The sequence below is a fragment of the Stegostoma tigrinum genome, chromosome 28 (assembly GCF_030684315.1).
Source record: "Stegostoma tigrinum isolate sSteTig4 chromosome 28, sSteTig4.hap1, whole genome shotgun sequence".
Taxonomy (NCBI): domain Eukaryota; kingdom Metazoa; phylum Chordata; class Chondrichthyes; order Orectolobiformes; family Stegostomatidae; genus Stegostoma; species Stegostoma tigrinum.
This window is the reverse complement of record NC_081381.1, coordinates 45,089,322-45,102,058: the sequence shown is the minus strand read 5'-3', so window position 1 is coordinate 45,102,058 and position 12,737 is coordinate 45,089,322. Positions and strand designations below refer to the sequence as shown.

The window sequence follows — 12,737 nt, the reverse complement described above, 5'->3', positions numbered from 1 at the left end:
TTAACTGGGAACACCTGATTGTGAAAGGACTATCAGATTTACAGATTAAAATTTTTAGAGTGCTTGCAGAACAGCTTTTCATGCCAGAACATAGTCCTATTGGAAATGGGGTTGAGATAGACCTAACCCTCGGGAATAAAGCCAGTCAAACGGTTCAAATATCAGTGGGCAAGAATTTTGGGGATAGTCGCCCTAACTCTAAGCTTCAAAGTCATTATGGAAAGGATAAGGATTGGACAGCGGGTGTGTTTAAACTGGCCAATTTCAATGTTAGATAGAACCCGGCAAACAGACGGGGAGCAGCTACTTGAAAATAGACATTTGGGAAATGGGAGTCTTTTAAAAGAAAGTGAGTTGCCTCTCATTCTACATTTCAGACAAGGTCTGTATCTGATCAGTTATGGTTCACTGTGCAAATAGCGGGAAACTATCTCAAAAGCAAACAATGCTCAGCTTTGCATGTCAGTCAGCGCCGCAGGAAACAGAGTGTATTTTTAATTTTACTATTGTTAAACAACGTCCTGTCGTCTGGGACTTGATCAAGTCACATCCGAAAGCCACCTTCATTGTTCATTGAGCAACATAAGTCAAAGAAGAAACACATGTATAAGCATTATACAGTAAGCTAAGTGGATTTTCCTGCTCAGCATTACATTCCAGATAAGGGAGAGACCTGACTTCTCACAGCCCAATTCATGTGAAGCTGGCTACAAGCCAAATCTGAAAGTGCCAAGACTGAGAGAGGCAGCTTGGAAGATATGTGCATCACATACTCCGCATGTGAAGGTTAGTTGCCCCTCCTGCCCTATAAAACTCCACTAAACTTAGAGATTAGACAAAAACAAGGGTTTGAATTACATGCATCATATCTGCCTTTACAATCAACTCAGTGGAGATGTAAAACAAAATTCAACTTGTCAGTCATACAAAATTTCAGTTCAATCACACTTCAAGTTGATATTGGAATGCACAATTAAACCATACAGGTCTTTCAGTGGCAGGCTGCATTCCCCTCATTTGCAGAATGCTTTTATGTTTCATATTCCCATTAGCAACTTATTTTTAGTTCACCCAACTACAGAGAGATCATCAAACTAAAAGTCAGATTTAACAATGCATAATGGGTTGAGCAGTATTGATACAGAGGCCATAACATCCTAATTTGATCAAGAGTCTCTAATGTTACAAGTATGAAGTTTTAAAGATGTGTGTGTGTTGGGACTACATCTTTAACTTCAGTTAAAACGGAAGAATTAAGGAGTCAGACAACCTGTTCTGCATTCTACCCAATAAGCCTGACTGGTGATGGGAAACACAGGGACCCAGGTAACAAGATTTACTAGGAAGGTGCAAGTTGTCCAAACCCACAGACAATAGCAAGAGCTGACTTAATGCATTGACATCTCTGGAAATTGCTCAGGAAGCATGAACTTCTGTGGGCCAACTGCCCTGTTCTCTGGATTGTTTCGAAGATATGATCCAGAAAATGTCAGGCACAAGTTTCTGCTCTAAATCCTAACAATCAAATATCTGAGCCTCCACCCTAAGAAAATCCTCACTCACTCACAGTAACCTTCATCATTGATTCCCACACACTCCACGTTCCCCCTTACTGCAATATCTAGGGCTATTGCACTTTCAGATCATACTGACCCCGAATTAGCCTTGGTTCAAACTGCTAACAATGTCTTTCAAGCACCCATTTACCCCAAGCACACCAGACTAACACCCCACCATCGCCAGATTCAGCTATACCCCAAACCCAACCTGACTGGCCCCCGCCATCCAATAACTACCACACCCCACTATCCTGCCTCACTAACAGCTGCCTTCGCAACCTAACTTGACTATGCCTCCTAACCTGCCCTAATCTACCACACATCCTCCACGTTCACTAACGTTCACAGTGGATACAACTTTACAGCAGCTAGGGTATATCCACCATTGCCCCAATGCAAACTCTTTGATTGAGGATACGTTCTGCATTTTGTAAGAAACTGAGCTCAGAGGATCCAGCCAGAAACACTAAGCAGGAGCAGAGAGGCAATCTGACAATGACGGCCTCCCTGCAGAAGATCCAGGTCATTAGGGTCAGTGTACAAAACTCCAGTCAAAGAGACAGGTCTGAATGAATATTTTAAAAAGGGGAAAAGCGGGACAGTGAAATATCAGGTAGGAATTCCAGGGCCTGGGGATTAATCAGCTGATGGTGGAACTAACAGTGGTCCAGTGATTAAAATTGAGGATTCTTGAGAGGCCAGAATTAGAAGGGCACAGATGTGGTGGGGTTAGAGGACATCATAGAGATAGGGTGGACACTGAGCCAGCCATGAAGGAATCTGGAAACAAGCCTGGGAATTTCAAAATGGAAGCATTGAGAGTCATTGGTTTTATACAGCCAATGAACCTTCCGGCCACTATGTCCATGCCAGTCACTGAGCATCTGTCTACCCTCATCTCAGCTTCTAACAACTGGCCCATGGTCTTGAATGTCATAGTGTTTTGAGTGCTCCTCTAAGTACTTCTTAAATGCATGAGATTTCCTACATTTTCCACCTTTTTAGACTGGAAGCTCCAGATGCACACCATGCTCTGGGTGAAAACTTTCACTGAAATTCCCTCTAAATCTCCTGCTCCTTAGCTTACAACTGTGCCTCCTGGTTACTGACCCCTCTCCTAAGAGGAAAGATTTCCAATACCTACCTTGTCTTTGCCCCACATAACTTTGTACACCTCAATCAGTTCCCCACCCCTCCAGCCTTCTCTGCTCTAAGAAAAACAGCCCCAGCCTATCTAGACTCTACTCATAGTTGAATAAATCCAGCCAAGGCAAAAACCTGGTGAATGTCCTCTGCATCCTCTTTCATGCAATCACATCCTTCTCATTGCGCGGTGACCTGATCTCAGCACAGTACTTCAGCTGTGGCCTCACTAATATTACATATAGCTCCAACACAATCCCCTTGCTCTTACATTCAATGCCTTAACTAATAAAGATAACTATCCCATATGCCTCTTTAGTCAGCTTACCTACCAGTCCTGCTGCCTTCAAGGATCTATGGGCAGATACATCAAGGTCTTTCTGACCCTATGTACTTCCTGGGGCCCAACCATTCAATACATACTGCCTTGCCTTGTTAGTCCTTCCAAGTTGTATCATCTCACCCTTTTCAGGATTAAGTTCAAGAACGTTCTGCCCAATGGTCTGATAGTCTAAGGCTTTCCTCTTCACTGCCAAACAAAACGTTTCATTGCCATCTGCATTATTTAACTGTGAGACAATGCAAGATAGTGTGTACAGAGGTAACAGTTGATCAAGACTTGGTGCGGCCAAGGATATGTTTATCATGATCTCAAGGTTACGAAGAGAACGTGAGAGACTGGCCAGCAGTCACAAATTAAAGCAGATATCATCAAGGGTTTCAGAAGGTAAGAAAGGGTACATGCAAGTTTGAGCGACATTAGAGATGGAAAGGCAGCCATAATGATAATGAGAATATGAATTTGGAACTGAGTCAAATGATGGCACTGATGTTAATAATCTGGCTCAGTGGCAAACGGTTGTCAGGAAGATAGTTGGAGTCAGTATCTAGGGGACAGAGTCTGAGCCTCTCTGTGCTGTACACATTTTATAATTGCACATATTGTATAATTATTTCGGGGTAGGGGTACTTGGAGCAGTTTAGACTTTTGGAGGAAATTACCATTTTTTTTTAAAAATCTGGTCATGTGGTGTGATCATCACTAGGAAGGCCAACATCTGAGACCCATCCATAATTGCCCTCCGAAGTGGTGGCAAACACCATTTTTGAACCATTATTGCCCCTACAGTTTAGGGATTTAACACACAAGCAGTAGCACACATTAGAGATCACTTTCCAAGCCATTCCTTCTCTACATGCAGCATGACATACTTACAGGCAGCAGTGCTGATGATGTTAGCTGTAATGGAGCAAAAGACTCAAAATGCTGTAGGAGCATACAGTGTTAGAGCACAGCACACATGCTAGATGCACAAACACTTACCATACTGAGGGGGTTCTGGACTACTATTCATTTCTGCTACAACTGGAATCATTAAAGGATACACCGAGGACTCTGAACATTTGCATGTGGATAAATGTGGACAAACAGAGAAGCGAGAGAAAGCACCAGTGAGAGTCACACAGGGCAACACATTAACAAGGTAGAAAAGGAGAACAGGGTATAAGTGGGACAGAAAGACAGTGAAGGGAAACAAGACAGAGGATATAAATAGATTAAAAGGGAAGACAGGGAGGAAAGAAGAAAAAGAAAAAGTGAATAATGATTGATAAAATACAAAATAGATAACAAAAGCTTGAATATATAATCAATAAATAAAACCCATTTACAACTTAACATCAGCTCATAATCATGTACTTACTTGATTAGTTTTACTTCAAAAGGTGATTTTTAAATGCTGCAGGAAAACAGTTTGTACATCATCTTCACTTTCACATTCTCAACCAGGACATTTGAGGCTAATTAATTGTCTCCAAATGCTACAACAGAAATCTCAACATTTCTGTGGTGTCCAGGACATCAAATTTGAACGAGATGGACAAGAAACAACCATTCCCATTAGCTGATGATGCAAAATGCAAGGGGAAATGCAAGGGACAATTTCTTCACGTAGTGAGTGATAATGACCGGGAATTTGTTCTCTGTTGCAACTTAAACTCATATAATAGTCAGATTGCTGAACTTAAAGTGGATCATTTTCTGTTGGAGGTAAAAATGGATAATCAACCTCCATAAAACTAAGCTGGTCACCAATACATTAGTGGGAAACACAGTCACAGCATGTCAATGAGTGAACCCTATGATCTAGAGTTTCACTTTCAGCTGGTTGGCAGTAGGCAGCTGAAAAAAACGTGTGTTGAAGTAAATCTTTCCCTTTTTAGGTCATTATTTATATTTGCTTCCAGTTCCTATCAATATTTCTTCCAAGGTGCACATGGATGTAGATAGCCAGCTGCTGAGAAAGTAGTACAGAGTTGCTCACAAGGTGCCTTACTTGATATCACACAATGAGATTTAAAGATAATGTACACTGAAATAAACTGTAGTACACAACAAAATATTTACAGAGAACACTGGATCCCAACCTACCCAGACTGCAGATGCAAACAGGGTTCCTGCCCAACTTTACCTTGCTGAAATGGGATCGTGTCAGGGGAGGGACTTAGATTAATTCACAGGTCAGTGCAACATTGAGGGCCGAAGGGCCTGTTCTGCGCTGTATTGTTCTATGTTCTATGTTCTAAATTCTCAAAGTCACAAAGTCATTCTTTGTGGATGAGTGAGCGAGACATTGCAGCATTTTAATGATTATTCATTCCTCCGGCTGCACTCTGGGGCATGTTCTGGGAATGTGGAGGCAGAGAAAATGGAGCTGTTATGTTCAGCAGCAGATTGAATAACTGTATTTCAAATTATTTCAAAAGGACTCCAAACTCATTGCATTGATAAGCAGGGAGGGAGAGTGACCACACCGCACCCTATCAAGATTCAGTTAGGAAAATGTGTATGATTATATTGAAAAGAGGCTTTACTTTTACTTTGTTTTTTCATTCGAATGTGGATGTCATTTGCAGGACCAGCGTCCCTTACTTCCCTTGAGAAGGTGATGGCGAATGCCTGCTTGACCTGCTGCAGTCACATGTTAAAGACACATCTACAATGCCATTAATTTAACACAGCAACAGTTAAGGAACGGCAATTGTAGAAGGGAATTTGCAGGTGGTGGTGCTCCCGTATAACCCCTTGTAGAAAGTAGAGGTTGTATTTTTCCAAACGGCTGACAAAGGGACCTTAATAATTTGCTGCAGTACATCTTGTAGCTGACGCACATGGTGCCTGCAATGCTGTAGCAGTGAATATTTAAGATGAGAGATGCAGTGTTAATTCAATATTTTGCTTTGTCCGTTGTAGTTTCTTAAATGTTATAGCTGTATTCATTGAGGTAATTGAGCAGTATTCCATCACATTCCTGGTTAAGGCTTATAATTACACTTACTTTAGATCTCTATTTCTCCTTCACCATTATAAACATTCTCCTTATCTTTTTCTCTGGGCATCCTCACAATGTGTTCCACTTGCTTCTCCTTTAACTTTGTCAACAGCATAAAAAGTTATACTTTTCCAGCTCTTTTCAGTTCTGAAGAATCATCATACTGGGCTCGAAACATTAACTCTGTTTCTCTCTTCGCAGATGCTGCCAGACAGGCTGAGTTTCTGCAGCAGCTTTTGTTTTTGTTCAGGTCTCCAGGTTCCACAGTGTGTTGCTTTTACCTGTGTATTGCAAATGTTGGAAAGGCTTTGAGGAGTCAGGTGATGAGTTGTTTACCTGAGAACTTCCAGTCTCTGACCTGCCACCAGCCTCCAGCCACAAGATACCCATCAGGGAGTCCATCCACAAGCAGAAGTGGGAAGTGACTTTGGTAATGCACCCACACTGATTCACCTATTCACAAGGACGAGCGGCACATGCGTCCTGTTTATGAAACCTGGTTGCAAAACTACATTCCTAATTCAATTGCATGATGCAGAGTCTCTTTCAAGTTTCTGCGTGTTATCAGCCATAAACATTTCCCATTAAATCAACTAATTCCACAAATAAACGGGGTGAGTACAGCGTAGACTAAATGTGTAAAAGTAATGCAATCCTACTTTGCCCTCATTCTCCACAACAAATGTAATTGTTTCCCATGTAAAGTGTCTACAAATACTTGTCACGCTGTAACATATTCTCCCAACAACAACGGTACTAGGTCCTCATCCAGTGGAGGTGCTAGAGTGTTATTACATCCCAGTGAGCTGCAGATAGATCGTCTTCAGCATGGAATATCAGCACAAGAAGCTGTCACAATGCAGTCATCATTTTGTGATAAATGCAAAACAGGCTCAAAAAGAGAAAGTAAATTATTGAATATTAAATTGAAATTTACAAGTCATTTCCATTTGATGCAGTTCAATCATCAAGCAATTAAACTCTGCTGCTTTGCTTATTTAGTTGTGCCTGATGGCCTTAGGACTTTGCTCCAACTTAATAGTGGAATTATAACATTCTCCCATTCCATGGCACAGAACTCCTACCCTTATAAGCTGTGAGTAATATCATGGGGAATCCACTAGGAACAATGATATACTATAGTAAAAGACATACAATTTTAAGTTTGGACCATTCCCAACTCAGCTGCTTTCACTTAGAATGGATAAAACTGGATAAGCTACTTGAACCAGAATATGTATTCAGTGCTTGAATGACAACTTTGAAACATTATCATGTCAGATAACCTCTCAAAAAGGCCATCACACATTGGATTTTGTTTCTTTCCCTAAAGATAAAAAAAATCATACATGAGCCAACTAAGTGATTTCAAATGCCAAAAAATAAAATCAGCTACTTCAATCAAAAAATTCTTGATAGAACCAGAAAGTCAATCTCAAGAAAAGAAATGAAATACTGTTCCATAATACAGGGTTACAATTGCCCTCAAGGACACAGCGCACAGGTACAGCCAGCATTGTTAAACAATCAATCAACAAGCAGCATGTGACACAGTCAACTGCTCTAGGTTAATGAGGTCCTTCAGTTCTGTATTGGCTGTGGCCAAATTGGTAAAACACATTCAGAACATCACGCAGAGAATTGAACAAATAATCTCAGTTAACCTCCAATACAGTAGCGAGAGAGTGTTGCATTGTCAGAAGATCAGCTTTTCGAATTAAGAAATTAAACACATACTCAGACAGCATGGACACAGATTCTTCAGTCCACATCAACCATGTTCCCAAACTAAATTAGTCCCACTTCCCCATGTTTGGCCAATGAACTTGATGCACATCCAGCCATTTTCAGTGGGAGTGTCCACAATGACTAAGAACATTGAGTCCATGAAAGGATCTCATTGTTGATGTGCAAACCTGGCCATTCCCATAAATGTGAGGGAGCCACTGACAGTAACCTTTGTCCCTGTTGGCATTCCTGGGCACTGACTCACTAAAGTGGCTATATCTGCATCAAATCCCAGCCACCAGACATAACATCTTCATTTTGGAAACTCCTGGATGACCCAGTTGGAGTTCAACTAGTAGCTGGCAGTGACCTCTGCACGGCACAATCACTCTTGCTCCTTGTTGCTCCCCATAATAATATGCTGTCCTCTACTATGATTTGGTCTCTCTGGGTTCAAAAATATTTCAGCTCTGGTTGTGATGGCCGTTGGTTTCCTACATCACCACCAGCTATCCAATTTTGCCAGGAGCAGATCTTTCTGCATTCGAAGTCTGATACGGTCAGCGGTGACTGGAAGTGGGTGCATAAAAGTTAAAATGATAATGGACTCTTCCAGTGGCAGCATCTGCCAGCGGGAGACAACTCAATGCATCCACATTTGGTACTTTGCCTCCAGGACAGTGTTCCAACTTGTAATTGGAATTACTTAGTATTAGCACTCACTGCCGAATTCAGCCTGAAGTTATGGACAGCACTGCCTTGTCCTCTTTAAATAAACTTAGCAGGAGTATGTGGTCCATTATTATTACAAATTTACATCCATAAAAGATATTGGTAGAACTTCTTGACTCCAAATCTGACTACCAAGCCTTCCTTCTTGATCTGGGTGTATTTGCATCCTGTATTAACCAAGGTCTGGAATACATACGCTATTGGGTGTTCCTCTCCATTGGGCCGCCTATGAGCTAATACTACTCCGATGCTGTTTGGGGTGACATCGTATGTGAATACCAGATCTCACTTGTGATCAAACTGTGCCAACACCTTAGAGGATAATCGCTATTTCTTCACATCCCTGAAGGTTACGGCTTGGTGACGTGGCCATTTCCAAGGCTGACCCTTTTTTAGGAGTTAATACAAAAGGTGTCAGGATGGAGGCCAGGTTATGTATGAACTTTCCATAATAATTCACTAGTCCTAGCAAAGACCTAATCTCCTGTACAGATGTGGGAGCCAGGGCACCTTTGATCACACTCACTTTATCTTCCAATGGGTGTAATCTGGGTTTGTTGATCCTATAGGTCTAGTAGGTCACTTAGGGTGCCTGGAACACACGTTTTTCTCTTTTTAGGCAAAGCCTAATGTTGCCATACATCTGCCCTCTCAGGTGTACATAAAGAGCCCACTGTGATATTCAACAAACAGCTGAGCTATGCTCCCTCTAGTTTTCCAGCTGCTAGGCAGACATTTTGAGCAACTGAGCAGCCTCACAGCTTAGAGAACATTATACCCATTCCCACTTTAATAATTAACATTCATCTGCAACCTAAAATTAATCATCTAATCATTATTATATGGCTGTTAGTGCAACCTCTGAGTAAGAAATTTGGAATTTGTCCATTACAACACTTCAGAGATAAACTGGCTCTAAATCACAGCACTATCACAATTAGTACAGCTTCTTCAGTCCAATCTTTTGAGCAAAAGCTTCACTGCACTGTATTTATACTTTATCACATTTGGCATTAATTGTTGCATTTGGGCTAAAGCCGGTCACATTCCATTTCAACTGCAAATCTCAAATTCCATGTACTCACCTGTCTGTCTGAAAAACTCTGTACTCTGAGACTGGCAAAGGCAAAATGTAATTTCAAGCCTTTTTTTGCAGCTATCCCTGGGCATTACACTACAAAACTGCAATTTCTAAATTTGTCAAATTTAAGTTTGGAATCTCTCGCTCGAGAAGCCAGTGGCAATAATTTCCTTCTACAAGCAAACAATCAAAGCCTTAAACATCTTGAGCACTTGGAGATTATAACATCCCCATTACTTAGTGATCAAACATAGGTACACTTCCATCCAGTCCAGGAAGTACAGAAGTGAAATTCTCACGAGTGAACATATGGGTCTGGTGATCAATTTCCAAAATAAAAACCTTCAGTGGTCTCCTTACCAACTCCCATTCAGACTGTGTGGTAAAATGAGACTCTGTACAGGAAAGGCAAGTTTATTTATGTCTGCAAAAAGCTTTTATGATAATTACAAGACAAATGTAATGTTGAGATTAAGGGAAATGTAAATAAACCGATTTCAGCTGGAATACATTGCTGTTTTTAAACAACTCAAAACGTTTTTAAAAAAAAAAATCACTGTCAGTGCAGACCATCTCCCTGCATTCACAGCCTATTCAGGAACAGTGGCGTAGGGAACGAAACTTATCTTCAACCCAGGTCAGTAGCCGGTCCAAGCCGCAACTGCCTATTAGTCCAACTGAACTATGGCAACTTTACCATTAGCGCAACCAAGACAGAGTGAGAGAGGTTCCAAGAAAAATCTCTTTGACATCATCCATATGTTGCGCATTTTTGAGATACAAACATTATTTCAAGTCACAGCAAAATCACAATGAGTACAGCTTCTTCAATCTTTGCAGCAAAAGCTTCACTGCATTGTATTTACATTTGATCACACTCGGCATCAACTGTTGATGCTAAATCCTGTTACATTTCACCTCATCTGCAAATCTCAACTCCTCCCTTCTTTTTTAATTCATTCGTAGGATTAAGGGGTCATTGGTTAGACCTGCTTTTATTGCCCAGAAGGCTGTTTAAGAATCAATCACATTGCGGTGGGTCTGGAGTCACATGGAGGCCAGACCAGTTAAGGAGGGCCGGTTTCTTCCCTAAAGGACATTAGCGAACCAGACGGGCTTTTCCACCATCTGCAAATGAATCATGGTCACCATTAGGAACTTAATTCCACGACAACATCCAGATCCCTCTGCACTGAAGCACACAAGTTTCTCTTCATTTAGATATTCAGTTGTCTTTCTGCTTCTCCAAAGTGGCTATCTTATCTCACACTAAACTTCATTTCCAAATTTTGGCCCATTCACATAACCAATCCATATCAAGAACAAAGAAAAGCACAGGAACAGGCCCTTTGGCACACCAAAACTGCACTGACTGCACTTGATGTATTTCTAAATAAAAAACCTTTTGCCTCTATGATGCCTCTTAAACAATGCTATTGCATCTGCCTCCAACACTTCCTCTGACAGCACATTCCAGGCACTTACCATCCTCCCGATAAAAATGTGCCTTCTCATCTTCATAAATATATCCTTTTACCTTAAACCTATGTCTCCTAGTAACTGACATTTCTGACCTGGGAAAAAGACTCTAACTACCCATTCAATCCATAGCTTTCATAATTTTGTAAACTTCTGTCCATTCACCCATCATCCTTACCACGATGCTCAAGTGAAAAAATATCCAGTCGCAAATGTCTTATTCTGTGAATGAACTAACATACGTGCCTATTTTAGTGTCATCTGCAAATATGGCTTTAGTGCCTTATATCCCTGCATCCAAAATAATTAATAGTTATTGCAAATAGTTGGGGCATGAGGACTGAACACTGCAGCATGCAATTAGTTAGTTAGCCAAACACAAAAAGGCCTATCTATGCTGATTCTCTGCTTTCTTTTGTTAACCAATCTTCTATCTGAACTAATAAATTACATCCAAACCCAAGTAATCTCACCTTGTGTGCAGTATTTTATCAAATGCCTTATAGAAATCCAGATATACATCTACAGAGCCCCCACTATCTAATTTGCTTGTTATATCTTCAAAGAACTGTAACACCTTAGTCAAATACAATTTACCCTTCACAAAAGCATGGTAACTCTGATGTGCTTCGACTTAACAAACGTCCTGTTATTACTTCCTTAATAATGGATTCCAACAATTTCCCAACATTATCTGTCACTGGGGCTGAAAATCAATAACCCCTCTTGAAAGCGGCTCCACAGACCAAATGTGGTTGAGATTTGTAAACAAAATTCCTGTCCAATAGCCTCCTCAATTCTAACTGGTCCTTCACCAGTCACCAAGCCTAATCTGATGCCAGCTCAAACTCAGGCACACAGCACTAGTGTCAGCTAAGCGGTACTGAGCAAGACCTCCCACTGTTTGTCAATATCCTGTTCTCCCTCATCCAGCTCTGGGCTCAATGCCAGGCTGACAATGAAGTCTTCAAGCCGGACTGAACCCAGGCTTCAGCTGCCAACATCAACATCCCCATAGCTGTTCCATCCTTTCTGGTCATGTAAACGTCAGGGACAGGGACTAATCAAAAAAGCTAAGCAAGTGCTGCCATTCACATTTTAAAATACAGAACACAAGGCAACAAAAAGTCATGCTTCAGGTAAATGAAGCCCATTTGGATCACACTTTCATAAGGATGCATCAGCCTCAGAGGGAATGCACTGCTGATGTACTGGAATGATCCGTGGACTACAAAATTCAAATTATAAGGAGATACTCTAAATCTAGGAGAGGACTGCCTGAATTTAAAATGTGAAGAATCGATTTACCAAATTTTCAAGATATTCAGGGCACCAGGAAGAGTAGACAGAAGCAATTTCAACTGATTAGGGATCTAGGAAAGAGACTGAGGCCCAACTTCTATTTCTTATGTTCTGAAGACAATCCATGCACCTCTCAAGTGATAAAAAATATCACCATTGTTGAATTCCCACTATCAACATCCTGTGGGTTACCACTGATTAGAAACTGAACTACTCCAGCCACATGGCTACAAAAACAAATCAGAGACCGGGAGTTCTGCATCACCTCCTGACTCTCTAAAGCCTGACCACAGTCTACAAAGTGCAAGTCAGGACAAAGCAGGCAAATTGACAAGCATTCCATCCACCATCCTAAACGTTCACTCCTACCACCAAAGTGCA

General features: G+C 41.1%; 1 protein-coding gene across 10 annotated transcripts in view; it reads right to left on the bottom strand.

The window, feature by feature from the left end:
- Positions 1–12,737, bottom strand: part of hspg2 (heparan sulfate proteoglycan 2) — a 486,508-nt gene that overhangs the window by 333,139 nt on the left and 140,632 nt on the right. For 9 of the 10 annotated variants that reach the window (XM_059655629.1, XM_059655631.1, XM_059655630.1 and 6 more), the window contains exon 4: positions 4,027–4,098. The exons of the other annotated variant lie outside the window; for it this stretch is intronic. In XM_059655629.1, coding sequence (XP_059511612.1) covers positions 4,027–4,098 — 72 coding nt within the window. The remainder of the gene's footprint in view (positions 1–4,026; positions 4,099–12,737) is intronic. 10 annotated transcript variants of the gene reach the window in all.